The sequence below is a fragment of the Astatotilapia calliptera genome, chromosome 2 (genome assembly GCF_900246225.1).
Source record: "Astatotilapia calliptera chromosome 2, fAstCal1.2, whole genome shotgun sequence".
Classification (NCBI taxonomy): domain Eukaryota; kingdom Metazoa; phylum Chordata; class Actinopteri; order Cichliformes; family Cichlidae; genus Astatotilapia; species Astatotilapia calliptera.
In genome coordinates, this window is record NC_039303.1 from 23,036,944 (window position 1) to 23,059,523 (window position 22,580).

Sequence of the window (22,580 nt, forward strand, 5' to 3'; positions counted from 1 at the left end):
CTTAAAATATGTGTCCTTGAAAAAGTAGATTTGTTTGTACTTTTTGATTTCTAACATCATCGAAAAAACTAATAAAAGTGGATTAAACTAAACATGCCACAGCCTGGCAGGGAGTGAATCTGGAAAGACAAAAACAAGACCGTCGTCATAAAATGTGTCAGAATAATAGGTTTTTTTTAAAAATCATGATTACCTTGTTTTAATAATCACTGGAGACCAAAATTGTAATTAAAATTAAAGTTTGATTAACTGAACAGCCCAACGTGACACATGAAGCCCAAGGCACCTGTCGAAATGTGCAGCTGACTAGCACTACTTTGGGGGGTGTTTTTTTTAATGTTACCACGGTTTTTCTTTTGTGTTCAAAATTACCAAATCAGTCATAACTGTTTATAAATATAAATCTGCTATCTAAAATTTAAATTTACTAAAAGAAATTATGAATGATACCGTTAGAGCTTTTCATCAAGTGTCACATTTGTTTTTAAAAAATTAAGATCAAGATTTGCAGGATTGTTGTCATCGCTGGAGAACTAAATTTTAAATCAAACAGATATGATTTATAATTTTTTCTTTTACTATTGTAAATACAAAAGGAGACATGCTGTGCTGTTTGTCGCAGAGCTCTGGTAAGTGGTACAAAACAGCATCTGTAGTGTTCAAAGATTCAAAAGAATTTCCCAAATATGGGATAAATAAAGTACCACTGTCTGTCTCTCTCGTTCTCCCTCTTCTCTGCTTATGTATATATAAACTGCTTCATCATTTTCACAACAGATGTGCAGCCTTTAAAATGTGGAAGAAAAAATGGTAAAACCTTCTCCAAATATAAAAAAAAATGCCAATTACTGCACTGAGCTGCCCGTCGTAGGATCCAGGTCCACAGAGCAGACAAAAATTCATCTCTCAGTCAAGGGTATATTTAACTGCAGGTAACCACAGCAACAACAAGTCTGCTTTATGCTATGGTACCTTCACCTGAAAAATAGATTTACAGGGTTTAAGTAAAAAAAAAAGATGACTTTTTAGCAGGTCACAGAATTTCCAAGGCAAACCTTGATCGGAACAGGAAGATTTTTGCTTTATTTATACATTTGTCATCTCGGTTGCCTAGAACGGCGAGGTGGCGAAATGTGTTCCATGGGCCAAATCAAGGTTGAAATCCTACATTTCTTTACTCTGCACCAGCTGTGTAATGTTTTAAACCTTGGTTTCACCTCGGGCAGCCCAGGGTAAGCAAACAAAGGATATTATTCATGTGATCATGGGGGAAAAACAAACCAAAAAAGAATGCTTCCACTGAGATTCTCACATCAGGAGCAATATATCATCATATACAAAATAATCAAAAGAAAGACCACAAAAGATTTTGGAATTTTTTGCCTCATCTATTGTTCCACTATACAAGAAAAACCAGGGGGACATATTACAAAGCAACCTAAGCAGGATTTGTTTGTGTTAGCTGGCTTGACAAAACCGCAGTCAGAGATAACAGGTTTCACAAAGGTGGTTAGCAACTTTCTTTGTTAACACAGTCTTTCTACTTAACGCTCTGTGTGTGCTCACATAAAAAGGAGGTGTTTGACGTGACTTTTCTTCTGCACAGAGTAGATCAATTAAGCACTGCCTGCTCCAATCACAGCCATAATTGAGGTGAGAGAGATTATAAAAAATAAGAGTAACATGTAGCTTTAACACTGTTGATATGAGAATAGGAAAGAGAGAAGAAGAAAGAAGAAGAAAAGGGTAACTGTGTCGTTGTGAATTTTTGAGTAGTGCTGAAAATAAATATATTTTAAAAAATGAATGGATGAATATTAATATTTTTATTTTCATGCTCAGTGTTTCTAATGTGACAGCTGGACATTAGACCTCTGTAACTTTAAATGTGATCAGTTAACACGAAAGGGTACTCGGTACCTTCGGATACTTTATTAGTTGCTCTGTCGTCTGATAAAGGAGACGCAGAAATCGCTTCAGTTTGTTACCAGATGAAAGTGAAATGAATTGTATTGATTAAACAGGGGATAAATAGCCTGCCAATATAAGTCAATCATCAAGTCGATCAATTTTCTAAACTGTGTTCTAGTAGCTTTGACTTCAGCAGTGTAAAAGAGACTTAGCAGTAGAATAGGGCCAGGCATAAAAAGCTTTATACATTTTCTACATCACTAAATGAATACATGCAAATTCCAGCGACAATGTGAAGCACAGTTTGCGCTGTTGTAACTTTACAGCTGGGCTTTATTCGGTCGAGTTACCAAGGCGTGGCTTAACAAATTGCATATATGAATTGCGCCCTTTCAGCAGATGATCTATATCACGCTTACTGGAATCAGTTTAAAATGTGGCACTTCAAGCTGATTTTAAGCTCAAACTCTGAATATTACCTTCTCTAGACTAATTATGGGTTCAGCATAAGTTAACATGGTCAGGTTAAAAAGAGACACCTTCATGCCACTGTGGATGACTGAGAATTACACAGTCATGCTTCATGACACTGAAAACTCTAACTTTACGCTCAACATACACTGTAGTTCCAGAAGTATTCCTTCACCCATCCAAATCATTGAAGTTCTGTGTTTCAATCACTATAAAATCAAGCACATAGACGTGCAGACAGCTTTTACAAACATTTGTGAAAGAATGGGTCCCTCTCAGCAGCTTGGCGAATTCCTCTGTGGTACTGTGATTGGATGCCACCTATGCAACAAGTCCAGTTGTGAAATTTTCTCTCTACTGAATATTCACACAGTCAACTGTTCATGTTATTATAACAAAGTGGAAGCAACTGGAAAAGACACTAACTCAGCCACGAAGTGGTAGGCCACAGAAAAACACATAGCGGGGTCAGCAGACGCCGAGGCACACACTGCACAGAGGTCACCAACTTCCGGCAGAGTCAGTTGCTACAGATGTCCAAATTGCATGTGGCCTTCAAGATTAGCTCAAGAACAACGCGTAGAGAGCTTTATGGAATGGGTTTCCATGACAGAGCACCTAAATCCAACCCTTACATCAAGCACAATGAAAAGCTTTGGATGCTGTGGTGTAAAGCATGCCGCCGTTGGACTCTAGAGCCGTGAAGATGTATTCTTTGGAGCAACAAATCATGCTTCTCCATCTGGGAATCCAATGGACGAGTCTGGGTTTAAATAGATTGCTGGGGGCTCAGGAGGTAGAGCAGCTCATCTATTATCTCTATCAGAAGGCTGGTCGTTCAATTCCTGGCCGGTCTAGTCTGCATGCCTTGGGCAAGATACTGAACCCCTAGTTGCTCTCAATACATTCATTTAAATATGAATGTTATGATGATAGAAAGCTCTTAAATCTAGAATGTGTGTGTGAATGGTTGACTGAGACATGTTGATGTAAGTCCTTCGAGTGCTCAAGTAGAGTACAAAAGCACGATTTAAGAATTGATCCATTAATCTTGAGCAAGTGTGATACCATGATAGGATTCCACCGGTTCATCTGTTGTTACTTAGGCTTCTTTTCTGAAACTTATAATTCCCAAGATTTTTATGCATTGTAATCCCATGACATATGGGAAGCCTACCTCTACATGCTGCAAAATCAGCTGCAAAGCCAATCTTTGCACAGCCCTCCTCACCCACCTTTCTGTTACTTGGGCAAGGACAGGGGGAACGTCAAAACATATATGGACATGTATAATGTAAGAAATGTGGCCTATATCTTTGCACGCAAAACACATTTAAATTCTGTCGCGGAGGAACGTGTTTAATTACAGCCTAGGAAGCAACTGACTCCACTGAGAGCGAGCGAGAAAAAAACACTTGATAACAGTGACATTTACAATCTGCCTCATTTATCAAAAGCTGCCAAAGCAGAGTCAAAGAGGGTCATTACATAGTAAACATAGATTAACTCAACTCTCACAAAACCCACACAAAATTGTCTGATAAATGATTTTTATTCTAAGAAAATTGCAAATGTCAGCATGCATTTCCCTGGACTCTGTCAATTAATAGTGTTGTTTGTTACCCAATATTTGTGTGTGCCCGTGTGTCTGCAAATAAAAGCCTGCACCGGTGCTAAATAGCTGCCACAATCAGCATGCATTTCCCAAGCCTCTCCCTGTTATTTGTCTCATTTGTTACCCTGTGTTTTCATGTGCTGTGCATGCACCTGTGTGAACATCATTCCTAATAGCGAAGCACTTTTACTTTTATAGCACGGGGGAGGATTTGACAAAACTAAGCCGAGGTGCATTTTGGTTTTGTGTAGATGATGTCGAAGAGTGAATTCCAAGGGCACATCGGGTTCTGACAGGCCCGCACTTACTCCCAAAACAACTCATAATCCCTTTCAATCTTTCACAAACACGGTTTATGTGCACAAATTCGTAATGCGGGGAAAATAACTAAATTAAGTGTTTAAACCAGATCCCTTTAATATATACGCAAGTCTGTGTGCCAAATGCTGGACCAGATGCTACTTTGAGTTGTAAACCCCTTTAAAGACATCCTTGCATGTTTAGGGGCCACATATACAAACCCAGATGAGCAGTTTCCTGTCTAAAAGAGCGAATGTGGGGATGGGGTGAGTGGGGCGCATTGAGGATCGGAGGAGTGGAGTGGAGTCGGCCCCAGGATATTCTTCAGCAACTCTGCTGCTCTATTGCTGCAGCTACGGGATGCTTTTGAGTGTCAGCAGCTGGCAGAGGCACAGAATGCCAGGGAGAAGACAAAGATAAAGAGGGATCGGAAGAAGAGGGGAGGGATTGTATTTAATCTCACCGCCATTTATTTTTAATAGCATGCAGCTGCTTTGTTCTCTCTTTGATCATCAGCAGTACAGGTTGACAGTAACTCGGTGGAATGCACGAACACACAGACAAGCATGTGTGCATGAATATACACAAAGAAGAATACAAAACTTGCATTCTCTATTTTGCTTTACTTTAATTTTGTGGAAATTCGTACTTGTTTACACTATTTTTTTTTACTCTTCTGTGTCCCCGGTGCAGAACAGCTATGCTATTGGTCCACGAAGGGACCACAAACAAATGGGCATTCCTTCTGAGAGGCATGGTGCCACCGACTGCTGCAAGTGATAAGCACCACTAAGTAAGGAATATGTGGTAGGTACAATCTGCTACCCTAATTCAAATCACCACTGTGTAAGAGTCACAGCCAAGAAGAAGACAAAGGAGTAAAGCATCATAAATGAGAACACCGACTGGCTTCCTACTGGGGATCACAGTTGAAAGTTGTTGGAAGCCTTGCTTTAAGGACTAGAGGCACCTCTACTTGTAATCACACATCAGATGGAAGAGACAAATATATTGCTTCTTCAACCGTGTACCCACGGGATGTTTATCTGAAAGGGAAATGCTACTACTGTGCAGCTAAACATGTTCACAAGCCACTGAGGGTGCTATAAACTAGTTTGTCACTGTAGAGGGAACTTCTTAAAGTTGAATTAGTATTTAGGGCCTGAACATGGCAAGTAGGAAAATGAAAAAAATATATAATTTGGGTCCAAATGTGGATCTGCAACAAATCGTTGGGGGCTGAGTTCCAACAGCAATGCCCATCATGAGTTTGACACTGCTAAAATCGGTGGACAGCTCACTCTGAATGGAAAGAGGCCTTTAGGGGATGTTTGTGTGGCCGAGTAAATACACACCTAAGCCGAGGAGCGATTTGAAATAGTCTCACTTTCATCACGTAAGACTTTACACAGGTTCCTTTGATCTTTTCATGGAGGATTCTGCAAACACAGTCACACAGAAGGATGCTCTCTCCAGAGGGTTAGGATGAGTCCCTGAATCCTGCTGAAGAGGACATATTATGAGAGGTTGCTGCTGCTGCTTTTCTCACAGATATTTGGAAGTCTCCCCAAAGAATGGAGAGGACAGAGAAAACAAAAGAAGCCTCTCTAGCATAAAGCTTCTTCCCAGCCACCTCACAGTGGGTTTTCCTTGCCATTCGGTCTTGAATACAGACAGCGGAGGTAATCGTGCCAGGATACGAGTGGCAGAGTTTGGCCAGAGTTTTTGGACAAGGCATTCCTTGGCCACTGTAGTGATTTGTCAAATCAAAGTCAATGGAGAAAAGGGAATGCAAAATGAGGGAAAAATGGCCACACAGGATATATAGTGCAGCTCTTCAGATTTCAGTGGCCTCATTCTGGTAATATAGGCACACGCGTGCACATTTGACCATATCTCTGAAAACGAGAGGCCAGACCTATAGAACCCACATAGCTGGCAAAGCCTGTGTGCAGTCTAAAATGAAGTCACACCCCATGAGCTTGGTCTCAAATCCATAGAGGGGGCCTGAACATAACACAAAGGTGTGATATGACCACTAAAGCAACAATACAGGGCCAGCAAGGGTGAAAGAAATGGGGAGAAAGTGAATGTGAGTGAAAGAGCAGACATGAAAGGTGTGACAGAAAAGCAAAGAAGGACATCAAAGAAAGTGAGAAAAAAAGTGAGAGACAGAAAGAGAGAGCAACAGATACACAATTGAGAAGGGACAGTAGATGATGTTGAGTGTTGTCCAGGCAGTGAGGTAGATAGGTGGGTGGTGGATTCTCTCTGTGACACTGATTTCAAGCCCTGGGGGTAAAACAGCAGAGGAGAATGTAGAAGGGCCCATTTAGATCCATCTGAAAGGAAAGGCCACAGCTTCTAGAGACTGCAGTGGCTGTGCTAATGCCTGCTGTCTCGAGGTGGACCTGCAGGGATGACACACCCCTGGGATGCGCTAAATAGGAGCCGCGGAAAGGACTTGGAGAGAGACAAAGAGATGTACTATGAGTTGAAAGATCAGAGAGACAGTGAGGTGAATACAACAAAGAGAAAGTGCAGTAGGAGAGTATGGGGAAGTGTGCCTCTGCACATCGCTCAGAGTGATGTTTTACACTTTTGTCATATTTTTATATCTGTCGTGGGTTCAATTTGGAAGCGATTCAAACTGCTAACAAACCAGCTGAAAAAAACAAGACAGGGAAATGAAACTTGTCACAGTTTTATGTATAAAATAAATCCAGCCAATGCGTCTCTCGTATTCGGCTATTATGGGAGTCAGATTTGCGCCTTATTGGGATCACTCGTGTTTTCAAATGCATGGCTTTGTGGTGTTAAATAGTGAACACTTGTAATGAGCTTTCCAGGCTGCTGCATGTTATGTTGAGAAAAAGACTGTGTTATTTGGCTGTGCTTATCCAAGCAGACTAGGTAATAAGTGTGTAATGGGGAAACAGTGGAGTTGATATCCAATGAAAGTGGGGGGTCTGTTGGAAGACACAACTGAGCCCGCTTTATCAGGATCTCCAAAGAGCCATTTCAGACAGCTAGTTTTCAAACACTAGAAATAAACTGAAATGAAAAAGGGCTGCACAAATGTGCAGTATGTTTGGACTGACATAGGATCAAAAAAACCCAGAAAAAAATCAAGGATTTCAGCCACATGCAGGAACATATTGCACAATTCATCTTTCAACCAGATAAACAGACCAAATTCCTAAATGCTTCATTCAGCCGCCCATGAATGAACGTTAGCTGACTGATTACCTCTTAGCAAGGCAGAGGTCATTTTGTTCTGTTGCTATTTCAAATGAATGATACCTTGCAAGTCACATGAGGTGATAATCTCTCAATATCGTTGAGTTATTTCTTTAATTATAGGAAACAGCAGTCAGTGAACACAACTCAACATGCTGTATAGTTCAAACATTAATGTGAAATGCAGAAAGCAGATGAACTTTTGTGATAAATTTTTCATTTGATATGTATGCAGATGTATCTTATACTACGTCTGTGAAGGTTCTTAGTCATCCAGGTCATCGTAGTCAAAGGAGATTGCAAAGAAAAGCGTCTGGACTTCTTTAAGTTACTTGAAGACGTTTCACCTCTCATCCGAGAAGCTTCTTCAGTTCTAAGGTCAAATGGTGGGGAGTCCCAGATTTAAACCTAGTGGGAGTATCCCCCCGCAGAGGGACAAAAGGACCCCCTGATGATCCTCTAATCGCCTGAGCCAAGGTGTGAAACTGGGTGTGGGTCCCAATCAGCCAGAGTTTCGGGTGAGCTCATTGTGAAACCTGGCCCCACCTTATCATGCGATAAGGTCAGATGGCCCAGGATGTGAGTAGGCGTTAAGGCGTCTGGGGAGTCCATAGTGGACCACAGACCTCATCACAGCCACAGACCAAACAGCCACTTCACAAGTGCATGGCACAACATAGAAGAGCCACCTCCACAGGATAAGACTTTGCATGCCACCTGCATCTTAAGGACAAAGGTCACTCTTTCGAGGATGCCAATGTTCACATTTTGGACAGAGAGGACAGATGGTTTGAAAGAGGAGTGAAAGAAGCCATCTATGTCCACTGTGAGCGACCATCTTTGAACAGAGGCGGTGGTTTACGACACCAACTGTCTGCCATCTATAATCCAGTTTTGAGTTCCCTCCCCAGACGCCTTAATGCCCACTCACATCCTGGGCCATCTGACCTCAGGAATTCGCATGATAAGGTGGGGCCAGGTTTCACAATGAGCTCACCCGAAACTCTGGCTGATTGGGACCCACACCCAGTTTCACACCTCGGCTCAGGCGATTAGAGGATCATCAGGGGGTCCTTTTGTCCCTCTGTGGGGGGATACTCCCACTAGGTTTAAATCTGGGACTCCCCACCATTTGACCTTAGAACTGTAGAAGCTTCTCGGATGAGAGGTGAAACGTCTTCAAGTAACTTAAAGAAGTCCAGACGCTTTTCTTTGCAAGCTCCTTTGACTATCTTATACTACCTTTAAAAAATTAATACTACAAAATCCAGAGAAAAATCTCATCGTTGCTGATTTCCAAAGCACACTGCAAATATGCTTCCAAAACCAGATGCTGTTTTTAGTTTAATTTACAGCGCTGAGCAAAAGTCATGAACTGCTCCGGAAAATCTTTCAAGTTTTTTGAACTTTTTTATTTGGACACGTCATCTGATCAATCTAATGCTTGGCCTAAGATGACTCCGCTATTATAAATATGCTAAAGGTATGCTAAATTACACGAGAACTGAAAACCAGTGACAACATGGAATGATGCATCTGAATGAGAAATTTATTCTTCAAATTATTCTCAATGTGTACAGAGCAGGTCAGGAGATCCATTATGGTTTGAGGCTGCATTCAAGCCTCAAGTGTTCAGGATCTTGTCAAAACTGATAAAATTACGAAAGAAGAAAAGTACCATCAGATATCGATCCACCATGCAGTAGCATCTGGAAAGCCTCTGATTGGTGATGGCTTTATTTTTCAGCATGGCCAAGATCCCAAACACACTGCCAATTGAGTATAAGCATGTCTGGCTAGAAAAACACCCAGTGGAACACTAACAGTCATGGACTGACCTCCCCAGACCCCAGACCTCATTATTGAACATTATCAATATTATTGAAGCAGTAAGGGATCATCATGAGAGGGATTGGAACAAAAGGCAGCTAAAATCCAAATCCATTCATGAATACTTCTTACAAAAACTACAAGAAATCTTGCCTGAGAAAGTTCAGGCTATGTTGAAGAAGAAAGGTGGTTATACCAAATACAGACTTCAAAGCTTCTTATAATTGTGAAAACTCAGTTTTTTCCATATATACAGTATTTCCATGTATTCATTTACATGTAAAGGAACAAGACAGTAAAAACTATTATTTGATTATTAGTTATTCTACAAGACAATATAAACTGAGTCTGCATTTACCTTTTAGGTTTTTTTCTTTTTAGAAAATCAATAGAACAAAAAGTCAATATTCTGAGTCTACCAGCTACTATCTGTAAGGAAAATAAAGTATCTCGCTTCTTTCTATCTTACCGCTAAAGTACTTGATAACGACAAAATATGAACACATTGTTTCCATCCCTCGTTATCTCACATACTAGTTATAAAAATATCTAGTTGGAGGATCATGGAAACTCTGTCTGCTGCTTCTTTCGCTCTATCTTTCTCACACTCAACTCCTTCTCTTTCTCCATCCTTCCAGCACCATGCCTCCTCCCGTAGTGTCACAGTCCATATGGTGCTGCAACACTGTTGGTCTCCTGTGGCCACACTTCCCACGATGCATCTGCGGCTCTGGGCTTTCGAGGGAGCCGATAGGCTGAGAGGACTTTGGTATCGACCAGCTATTGCCTGGTGTGAGGTCAGCTCAGTGCAGCATTGGAGTGTGTCCGAATCTACACACACCACTGCTTCCAGTCTTTCATCCATTCTGCCAATCAATCCTCCATTTTCTGCTGTTACCTTTGCCTCAGAAGAAGTATGTTCTTCTGTTGTATTCCTTTCTTCCAAAACCTTTCTCCCCTGTGAGTGTGCCATTGCACATTTTCTTCTTTAAACTACTGCCCGATTGATCCATTTCTCAAATTTCTTGAGACCACATGCAGTTAGAAGCTACTACCGTAGCTTTACACCTTTTCTTTAAAGCTTTAATGACGATATTCTATTTGCAAAAAACCACCAAGGATTCTTCAACATACTATACACATTTATTTATGCATTTGTTTGACGGAGGTGGGGGGGATTTTGTTTTTTATCTATCGTAGGCATTGTAGTGTTGTATTACTCTGAGCTGGCTTCCTCCTCTGTCTGTGTCCATGCAGAGAAAACAGAGCTTAGTAGAGATCAATCCCATTGAGTCTGACTCCTTTCACTAGCCAAGGATCAATACTGCCTGTTTCATGTCCCCCTGCAATACACGTACACACGCACACACAAATCCACACATACACATACACACACAGTTTAAAGACATGGGCTACGAAGGCTGACCCACCCCTTTAAAAATGACCTATCGGCCTATCGGCTAGCTTGCTCACTGGGGGATACAGAAGTTCATTATGACAGCCTTGCCAGTGTTAAAGGTCTGCTTTGGTCCTCCTCCGCAAAGTGCAGGATCTGATTACATTAACAGCTTGCTAACAGAAGCAAAAAACGCATAGTGGCTAAAAGTAACGTACAGCTGGAAGCCTTTTTCACATGCAACAACGTGGCCGTTCACAATGTGATAGAATTTTTTTTTTACGTAATGCTGGATCACAGAAAAGGAGTGGAAAGGCTTTTGAAATCTATGACTGCGCTAGGTTCACCCACCTGTGCTGGACAGAACAATACTGGAGTTACGCAGGCATCAGAAATAATTGTTCAGATTTTGACAGGGAAATGTTACCCCCAAGAGCTTTGAGTTTCGCTTTTTAATCTCAATTAGTAGTCGTCATCTCCTATTACCCTGGATGCATATTGCCTGCAAAAAAAACCCAAACTCTCTTTTATGCTTAATACAAAGCTGTATTTTATGCAGGTAAATTATGCATAATGCAAAATGTTATTCCAAAAAATCATATGACACTTTGGGAAATGTGTTATTGCTCTTTTGCTGAATGAATCTGAACCTTTGCTTCATTGCCCTAAAATATTTAAGGCAACGAAGGTACAAATAGAAAAACAAAGAGATGCTATATCACAGAAATGTCAAACTCATTTTACATCATGGGCTACATACGACTTTGATGTTAAGTAGGCCGGACCAGTGACCATTATAAATGTGAAAAATTACAGAAAAAGTTCTGTTAGTTCATCATTCCTTGCCTACTGAACTACCAGAACTGCAATAAAATATACATTTTTAATAAATTCACAGACAATGCCCCTTTTAGTAGAAAGTAGAAAAACAAGAACTTTTCTGTCATTTAATCTGTTACTTGATTACTTTAGTGTAGTATGAATGGCAATTGAGGAGGGTCCTTTATTGAGTGGAAAAGCTGTAAACCAGTGCGCCTGATTGGAGTCTTTGTGAGGCCGATTCTGGTCCCTGGCCTTATGTTTGACAGCCCTGCTATAGCTGTTTATTGTGTTGCATTTGCTCAGTGTATATGCAATGTGCAAAAATAAGACATAATTCAATACACCTTCTTAGCCAACAGCATGTTATTTTTATATCATTATTTTTATCTGAATACATAAATAAGCCTCTTAGGTCTCGTTAGGTGGATTTCTAACCTTTGGGCAAATAAGCAAAAAAGCAAATAAGTGTGTTTCCCAAAACAGATGTCCTTTGAGGTCATAAAGGTACATGATTTTCTCAGTAATGTCTTGAGTCCAGCATAGAGTGGGTGCATAAATATATATATGTACAGGGGATTTTAGGGCAAACTGACCTTGCCTAGAATACTCATCAGCTTCATGGTGAACCAGGTCCGTCACACACCCGCCGTAGTGCAGCCTCTGCTCATGGTCGAAGGCCTTGAGCGTTTCACTCGAGCTGTAGGACTTCTGGGTAGGCACACGACACTCATCGGCGTCCAGGGAGGAGGTGTTATACTGGGAGTCTTTGGAGCAGCGGCCCCTGGTCAGTGAGCGATTTCTGCGGTCCTTCAGATCCATGCTGATGTTGTGTGGGGGGGGGGGGGGGGGGGGGGGGGGGGGGGGGGTTGAATGCAGCGAGAAGAAGACAGAGTAGACGGAGGAGAAGGCAGTGACGGGAGAGGAAGGGCTCTCCTAAGGGCCTCCCTAATGTCAGTCTCCACTTCAGTCACCTGGAAAACAGAGACAGGAAGAGGAAGAGATGGAGAGATGGGAAAAGACAGAGACAGGTCTAAAATTAATGGATGCACTGCTGTGACTCACTCTCGCCTCGCACTCCCAGCAGAATATACAGACAAAGTAAGACAGGAGCAAACAGCATGAGTGGACATGAGTAGCCAGGCAAATATAAAACACATTAGAGTATTGATGCAGGATAAGTAAGGCTATTGTAGGTACCATTAGGATTTCCACAGATTAACTTGTTAATTTGTGGGATTAAGGTGAACTAAAAAGGAAAGAGTCACACCGCTCCTCCAGTCACTTACTGCAACTGTAACTTGATAGCAGGGCAATAAAACCCCCAAGTCCCCATTGTTTCTCTTCCTTTCTACTTTTACTCTCTGACCCCTCTCATGTCTTTGATGGTTCTCTTTTAATTAGTAACAGCAGCCACAACACAAAGTCTTCCAGCAAACTTTACCGAGCAAGCAACAAGAGCAACAAGGCAAGTTCTCAACTCCGCAAGGAAAACAAACCGCTTTTTCTTCAACCTGTACACACACACACACACACACACACACACACACACACACACACACACACACACACACACACACACACACACACACACACACACGAAACCACAACTCTTCTGAGCCTGGCTCATCATAACCAGACCAAGGGAGCACTGCCAGCTCGTGGAGCTGCGCACCAAGGACTTTCCTTCTCTTTCATGCACTAGTAATTTCCCATACACAGGTATCCCAGTGAAATTGTGCACAGCTAAGCTTTGCTTTTATTAATGTACATAAACTGGTTTTGTTCACTGAGATGTATTATTATGTATCCTACAGTCAAAGCTCGCATTTCAGATTTTGTTTTGTTTTCATCTAAAACATGTGTTCACGTGGTGCACATTGAACATACGGAGGCATATCACATAATCTTCCTGGTGCATGCTCGCCCTCCCTCACATACACAAAGCTCCCTTTTAGTTCTTTAGGTGGGTACATTTAGTAAAACTGTATATTACCTTTATAAATACACACTAATTCCTTTATTACTGCACAGGAGTGAATGCTGCCAACCTCTGCTATTAAAAACTCCCAAGTCCTTAAATATATAGTTTATTGCACTTTAGGAAAGCGATGAATCAGACGATATAAATTTCCAGTCTTTTTTATTAAACTTAAATATTAACTGAATGAAAAAATGTGCAATCCATCACTAAAGAGAATTATTTGGTGCAGATGTTTTCCTTCAGTCTAAGGTGGCTCCTCTAATTTGCTTCCCTTCCTTTTTTCAGAGCATCCCTGTTGCGCTTACGCTTTGCAGGGCGAAACAGAGCTGTTAGCACTGTGGTCCACAGAGACAGTCAGCCATTGACCGCGCTGATGAAAAATGGTCAGACGGCATTTAAATCTATTAGAACAGAGAGGGACTCAAATGCGGTCATCCTAAACCAATGCTGGCGGAGGTATGCACACAACGAAAGTGGACAAGTGCAGGTGCATTATCGAGACTAAAAAGAAATAATAATAAAAGAAGATGCAAAAGGCAAGAAAGAAAGAAAGAAAAGCAACAGGAAGGATGGAAGAAGAGGAGAAATGACTTGAGGGCATTGCTAGTCTCTCCCTCATTATCAGAGTGGGAATGAATCCGGCTCCCTTAGAGGCTTTGAGGGATAATCAAACACACCCAAACACAGATACACGCAAACAGAACATCGCTAACACACATATTCAGTCCAGCGATACCTGAGACAACAGAGTCTCGTAAACTTGACATAAACTGTAAAACAGCCTGTAAGGCAACTAAACATTTGTATTATGACACTGCGTCTATGATACGATAATGACGCTAATAAAGCTTGATGCAAGTTTTGCAGCCTTGTGGAATGCATTACGCTGGCGTCCAAGGATCAAAGTACAATGATATGACAACAACCAAACAGCCAGCTGTAATTGACAGGCACCCTTCCTCCAGCTATAGCTACTATGGGATATTTATGGTAATGAACCCATGGTTCCATTACTTGAGGCTGAAAAAAGTCCGATCCACCCACAGAATTACGGCATTGCATTGCATTTGCACCAAAAATACTGTTCAGTCTTAATAGTTTTTATCAATATGAGAGCAGACAAGGGCATCTCTAAAGGACAGGCATCATTTCTTTTTTGAATATGTGATGTAATTAATTACATGCAGGAGCAGAGGAAGAATTAGAAGAGAGAGGAGAAGGAGAGACAAGTATACAGAATGTGAGTCAATCTATTCAATGAGGGCTCATTTTAAAATGCTTAGAAGGTAGTATTGAAAAGTGCCCTGCTATGTCCATTGATTAACAGTAGGTATTAAGTCTCATAAAGAGCTCATTATGCTTGGGCATCCATCACACAGGCTATTAGGAGTTCGACCTTAATGTGTTTGTACCTTGAATGGAGGGCGAGGAAATAGAGAGCGATACTGGCTCAGAAAATGTGGGGACATTCAGACTGGGGTTAAAGAAATAATGGCCCAACGAGTCTCCATGTGGAGCTGTGGGTGTGCACAGGTGGGTGACAAATTAAAGGAAAAAACAAAACCAGAAAGTACCCCATTGATCTTTAAAGTGAAGAGCTCTTGTGTATGCTCCTGGGCATTCTGCTGGAATGGTTTAGGTCTACTTGACAGACGTGTGACCACAAACGAATACAGCGGTACTCTGTGCGATCAGATTTATCCCACCCCTTCACATTTCTATCCTCACGGGAGTGGTCTCTTCCAGGGTGACAATGCCACCATCTATAGGGCATGACGGGTCACTGAATGGTTTGAAATGTATAAAACGGATGTGAATCATATGCCATGGCCTTTGCAGTCGCACAGGCCATGGCATATGGCATAAACTTGATCGAGTATGGTAGATTCCGGACTGACAGCTCTGTCCGCTGCCATCGTTAAAAACGTCAAATGAGGGAATATCTGTGGTGTACTGTAGAGTTTCTGAGCCAGTGCAATGGCACATTAATGCTGGTCTACCAGCATATACTGAGCCAAAAATATAGGCAAAAGTTGGTCACTTTACATCAGATGAAAACTTGGATGTCAAATTGGCTGAGAAAACAGAATTACACTAATGATGCAGACTGTACTGTCTGTACAGTTGAGCTTCACTGTACAGAATAAACTGCGAATATGAACACTCATCTGTCGTAAGTGGAAAATTTCCCTTTAGTCATCCAAAGGTCTAAGCTTTAGGCGTGAGCCTTACACACTGAGTTGTGATGTCATAAACTGGATTTTGTGATTTTACTTTTTAATGGAAAAAAATAGTAGAAGCAGAAGAGAAGACACACAATAGCGGGCTGATGGATAGACTGGAGGAAGCTAAGGGAAACAACCTTGAGATCTGGAACACATTATCAATCACATCCCATCCAGCCAGGTGTTTCCTCAAGGTCACTGAAGCACATACAGGCAAACTTTTCTTAGTTAATTACTCCAGCGACAACAGTCCAACCCCCCAGATCGTCACAACGAGGCAGATCATCTCATTTATCAGAAGTACAATGACTTACTGTCATTCTGACTGTTCGCATACCACAACTCCATGGTACGCTAGCACGTATGTGCATGCATATTTAAGTGCAGACACCCACACAGACTCAGCAGACAGACAAACACACGCATAAATGCAAAACTATAGAAAGACGTGCGCGAGCCTGCAAAACAGCCGCGTCTCCTTGACAGGCAAGAAAGCGTGGTTAGATGAAGGAGAAAAGAGACATGCATGCAACCGTGAAGTGACCATGAAATCCAGGCAGAATGAGAAATGTAATTGGAAGATGACAGGGAGGGCGGGGAATTCATTTTGGAAATTACAGAGGTGAAGTTTGGTGCAGATAATGGCCTTTTCTCTGCAAATAACAGCTTTGAAGGGGGAAAAAAAGAAATATGGAGCGCACAATGTAAATCCACTGTAACTAGAAATCACACCCAGTTAATAGGATGTTAATGACATCAGTGGATTAGCAAGTATCAAACAAGACGGTTTTGTGTTCAACCTTAACAACCTCCTAAAGAACAAAAACCAAATATCAAGGAAAGCAAAGTAACAGACAATGAAGATTCAGTTCTTATGGATCAAAATGAGGCTTCATTTTCTTCACCTGGCACAATCGAAACACAAGTGACATATTAAGTCGTGAACAAATCCCAATTCTCCCTTCCTGTTTTCTCGCAAACTATTCTATCAAACTAGCAGAATATGGGGGTGGGAGGTTAAAGTGAATAAGACCTACTAATCAGTGGGCAAATTGGTGCATTTGTGCCTTGAAATTGCCACAGGTATTGTTCCATCGTGACACAAATCTGCCTCAGGAAACCATTACCGAGATATCCAGCTCTGGGAACATGCTGGATACATTTGACCGGACTCAGACCTCAATCCTTTGCTCTGTTTTCTGATGATTACAGGTAGACTGGCACGATCGCCGAAAACAATTAGCTGCAAATCTTCCATCCAGCCACTGCTCACATTTATCATACAAATAAGCACGGAGGCGATGTGTGAGCGCTAGTATAGATGCTGTTTAGGGCCATCACACTGTGGGAGGCTTCCTGACCAGATGACTCCTACTGCAGCCAACCAGGAGGTTACAAATAGGGCATGTTCACTCTGCTGACTTCTTCTTACAAGACATCAGAAATAGCTGTTGTTGTTCTTAGCTCTAAGAGTTGTGCACTTGCATTATTGAGAATATTATAAGTCTCAATAATTGTTCATATCAGAAAATACAGAAAAGTACATGTCCTATTTTTGTTTTGTTAGATGAGATGCTTAAACGGGTTTTCAAGAAATAGAACACTAAAGTAGTGCTACATTATAATATTACCTGTAACTTACACTTCTATATAGTATGTTGAACCTGTTAAATGTATTTACAGCTGTTTTATCCATAGTAAAACTTCATTTACTCCATTTCTCGTTTAACTAAAACCATGTAATTACATCACATCCAATTTTATGCATGAGGATTTGATTCTGTTATATAGCTTTTCTTTTGTTCTGTGAAGGTTTAATATTTTTATGCTTCTTTAAAGCATCAAACATAAGAATAATTATTACTGTTTTTTGTTACTCCTTCAATGTACTTTTTAATCTTTTATATCCTATAAGCATCTCATCTGATCTTATCTAGTCTTATCTTTATTTTAGCTTCTTATCATTGCATTAGAGGAGCCTGTAACACAGCCATTACCTGGCTCATTTAATTCAATTGTAACCACACCAAAAGCAGCAATCAGCCAACAAGACTGGCAGCTAAAAGCCTGATAAAACACAGCATGGAGCCTTTCCATCAGAAAATTTATCCACTCTTCCAGCACTCTTTGTCAACAGGAGATGAAGTTGTTCATTTGGTGTCTTTTTCTTTCCCCGTCTCTCTCTCCCTCTCATGATCTCTTTCTCTCTCTATCGCTCGCTCTTGTGTTTTTTTGTGGGGGATTTTTTGTGGGTTTTTAAAAATTTGAATGGAATTTGTATAGCAAAAGATGGCCTATTGAAAACCTGGCCCTGTTATCACAAAAGACAAAATTGTGGCTATAAAGCGTTTGGCTTCAATTTTCTGCTGTTTTTGTGCCGCTGCTCAAATTAAGTTGTTTACGCAGTTTGTTCACAAAGACAAAGAGAGGAAGACACGGAGTGACTGAGAAAAAACAAAAGAGGAGGCAAGAAGAGAGCTGAGTACAGAGAGGTTGCGAGAGAATAAAGACGGAAAACAAATCCTTGAATGAAACTCATACTCAATTATACATCGCCACAAAGCCTCTGTGCATCTTGACTTCAGGAGTGAACATCCAAGTCAAAGTCCAAATATGCTTTAAATGGAAATACTATATGCACAGTTCATCAAAGCATTCAATTACATGTTCAGATTTAAAAGCAGCGTGTACTTGACATCCGATGTGTAGGTGTAAATCCTTATTATCCTAACATATAATTTGTTCTTTTCACTGTAAAATCTTTTCTTTTCTGTGCTGAATACAAGTAAAGGTGAATCATAGTAATTAGTTTTTAGAATGTGTAGTAATAAAAAAAAAATCACTTAATTTCTTATTTTATATATCAGAATTCGAGATTCATTTACAGATAACAAGTTAATGTTGTAAAAATAAACGCGTGTTTCTGTGTCAAAGGCTAATAGGAGCTTCAGCAGATAAATATTCCTGTATTTATACAATTTTATCAGTGCACTGCGACCTCCATTATTCGTCGTACAACTCACACTCAAGCGCTCCGTCTATGAGCTCTGCACTGCGCCCCGACGGAGAGGCTCCTCACCACGAACAGCCATTAATCATGTCTTCGATCTCGGGTGGCTTTGAATATTCACACAAAAAGGTGTGTAGACTCACACGTACAGTATACACACAAGGCAAACGGATGGACGCATGCTTGGATGGCTCCAGTTCAACTGGAAACTACAACTCCATTTTGGATCCAAGGTGCTTTGCGAGCCAGCAGCTGAGGGGTGCAGGACAGGAAACATCTCATCCCTCGCTCTCTCTCTTCCACAAACCTCGCATCATTACCTCCAACACCTCTTTGAGCCAAATAGGTAAAAATCACTTGCTTATTATGAGTGATCAGTCGTTGTATTCACTGGTTCTGTCATTATTTGTTTGTGTTGTTGACAAACCACACAAACTTAGTGAAAAAGAAAATTGCTTCCATTGTAAAAAATTGCAACACAGATGCAAAAAATACAATAATAATAAATAAGATATTGACACTGAAATGCCAACACAGTCTCATTGCAGTTCAAAAGCACAACGTATTCGGTTTTTTTCTCTTTTTAATTTTATTTACTAACAACAAACAAAAAAGGTATTGCTGCTAAAATACCAAGACGTTGCACGTCTTATGGCAGTTCAAAACATAGTGACCAAATTTTAGCTGTTCATCAGCATTAATGGAGGTGAATTATACTCAAGTGCTTTCAGTTTTAAAGAGCAGCGTTAGTTAGTGGCATCATAGGATTTTCATCTACAGAGACAACTCTTTAATAACTACATAGCTTGGCAGACTGTCAGTCTGTTGACTAGCCGGTACTGAATTCCAGTTAGCCAGACTAGTTAAGGAAGTGAACACTTGTTTGCTAGCGTTAGCAGGCTAACACATTGATCTATCACCCTTCAGTATATCTTTCTTCAAAATAAAATGCTACTGCTTCATCTACCTCCACGCTGGTCAAGTAAGGTACATGACATGACTGTTATATCCAGATCTTCAGATCGTTTTAGGCTTAAGCGCTATTAGCTATTTCACCTGGTACTTTGCTAAGCTAATGGCTTAGCTGCAGCGCACGCTACAAGCCTTTCAGTTCACTTGTTTAGCACACAATGGTTTGTTTCTGAGTTCGCTTAAAGGGCAATCTTGGAAAAAAAACTTTCTGCTGAAACACATTTTCTTCAAAGCATTGCTGATTTTCACACACAAGAAAATAAATTACATTTTAAGAATAATATCAGGTTGGAGATGCATGAAGCTGTCAGATTTACATGATAATTGTAATGGTACCCGTGTTTGATTACTGTGTACATTCTGGGTTTAACTACTTTACAATGCAGCATCTGAGTGCAGTGATGTGCGGCAAACTTCCATATTTCAGATTTTGAAACAATCATTAGCAAGTGTACACATAATGAGTCTGTAGTAGAGTTTACAAATTAGGCTGCCTTTCATCTTCACTGCTATGCAACAATAAGGTCACCTAGAAAAATAAAGCAAGATATATTCTCCGTAATTGAGCCTAGTTCTATCGTGTTTCATGTCCCTGCAAGCTGATTTTCATACTGTACTGAAATAGAAAGGAAAGCAAGAACACATTCATTTATCTCCAGTAGTACAGGCTTTGGAAAATGCTAATCAGAAATGCAGACAGACAAGATGGAATTCTTAGTGAGCTAATAGTTGTGTTAGGCTTTCAAGCCAATGCAGAGCCTTGTTCTGTGCCTAGTTTGTGCTCTGCTGAGTATTGGGTTTGAGTGAGGCAACATCCCCTTTGATCAGCCAGTATTTATGAAGTATTGTTGGGATTGTACATGGGTACAGGATAAGATTTAGGCCTACCAACCCCAGAGTCTGCATATGTGACTCACAGTTGCTGGGAGGAGGAAAGGTCCCATCCACCTTCCATTTTCTCGCTCTCTCCTCTCATTTGCCAGGATGGAAAACAAATGAGGAAGGATGTGAGGAGGTGGTGGGTGGATGGGGGGGCATCCATCCCTCTCTCTTTCTTGCACTTGGTGCCTGTGTAATCTCCACACTGGGCTGCAGAGTGCCACAGAGCCTCTGTTTATTAGACTAATCCTTAAATCCACATTCTGCAGGCCTCGCAAACGCCTCGCAAAGCTCTAATCTGACTCAAAACAAAGGGATTAGGAACGACAAGGTCCCTCTCTCTGTCTCTCCATGTCTGCCAGAGCGGGCTCGGGGTGGCGCACACATGTGCTGAGAAACACACAAGAACTGTTGCATACTCTTGCCTGTCACGCCCATATTTGCTAAAGACTGATTGGCACATGCAAACCCTCATGCACACGCGCGCACACACGCACACACACACATGCTTCCTGTGAACACAAGCTGGCTGTGACAAGACAGCCAGTTAGAGCCAAGGTGCAAACAAACTGGGTAATTACACATAGCTCAAAAACTCATGGGAGAAATGACGGACAAGATGAGAATGAGCTGTGGGAATGGGACGCGGCGACAGCAGGGAGGATATACTTGGCTAACTAAACAAACCAGGCTTATATTATAGACTTACACTGTTACGAAAACAAATGAGAAAAGGTTTTTTTTATGTGTGTGGATTGTTTTTTTACTCACAAGCATCAAATGCCAGAGGTCCACCTTGGGTGTACTGGCTTGTTTTAGTATACACACAGCATAGAGCCAACAAATCAATATTTGTTGAGTATTTATCTGTATTAAAGGGCCTTTACACCCAAACAGTGCAACAAGTCAGAACCTGCTACAAATTTACATTGCACTTCAGTCTCTCCACGAAACCTATTTGCTAGCTAGAATTTGCTCTCCAAGTCTCTTTGTGTTTTTCACACAATTCCATCCCGTTTCCCCTCAATATGGCAAATGAATAATGCAAAAAAAAAAAAAAAAGTCACTGCTTAAATTGTGTTCACCCAGCTGTTAATCCTAATTTTACACTATAATCTTAATAACTGAAGTTCCATTTTGGAAATGCAACATGTAATAATTCTGACAAGTGGGCTCGGTTTATTTTCTGGTTCATCTCTTCACGGGGAAACTTTTCAAAAAAAAACTTTTCTTTCAATGAGATATAAAAACCAAGCAAGCACAAATACAGGCAAATGGTGCCAGTATGTGGGCACGCTGACATATTGCTAACATTATTGGAAAGATTTTTGAATGATCTTATTCAAGTACTCAAAGTTGTAGAGCCTGAATGATGTCTACATTTACAAAGACAGTTTAACTTGGTCTTTTCACAGTTACAGTGGGGCAAAAAAGTATTTAGTCAGCCACCGATTGTGCAAGTTCCCCCACCTAAAATGATGACAGAGGTCAGTAATTTGCACCAGAGGTACACTTCAACTGTGAGAGACAGAATGTGAAAAAAAAAATCCATGAATTCACATGATAGGATTTGTAAAGAATTTATTCGTAAATCAGGGTGAAAAATAAGTATTTGGTCAATAACAAAAATACAACTCAATACTTTGTAACATAACCTTTGTTGGCAATAACAGGTCAAACGTTTACTATAGGTCTTTACCAGGTTTGCACACACAGTAGCTGGTATTTTGGCCCATTCCTCCATGCAGATCTTCTCGAGAGCAGTGATGTTTTGGGGCTGTCGCCGAGCAACACGGACTTTCAACTCCCGCCACAGATTTTCTATGGGGTTGAGGTCTGGAGACTGGCTAGGCCACTCCAGGACTTTCAAATGCTTCTTACGGAGCAACTCCTTTGTTGCCCGGGCGGTGTGTTGTGGATCATTGTCA

At 41.0% G+C, this 22,580-nt stretch overlaps 1 protein-coding gene across 9 annotated transcripts in view; it reads right to left on the reverse strand.

Moving 5' to 3' along the window:
* tenm2a (teneurin transmembrane protein 2a) overlaps nt 1-22,580 on the reverse strand; it is a 230,994-nt gene that overhangs the window by 158,323 nt on the left and 50,091 nt on the right. For all 9 annotated transcript variants that reach the window (XM_026188681.1, XM_026188674.1, XM_026188666.1 and 6 more), the window contains exon 2: nt 12,179-12,556. In XM_026188681.1, the coding sequence (XP_026044466.1) occupies nt 12,179-12,404 (226 nt within the window). In that variant the 5' untranslated portion in view covers nt 12,405-12,556. The remainder of the gene's footprint in view (nt 1-12,178; nt 12,557-22,580) is intronic.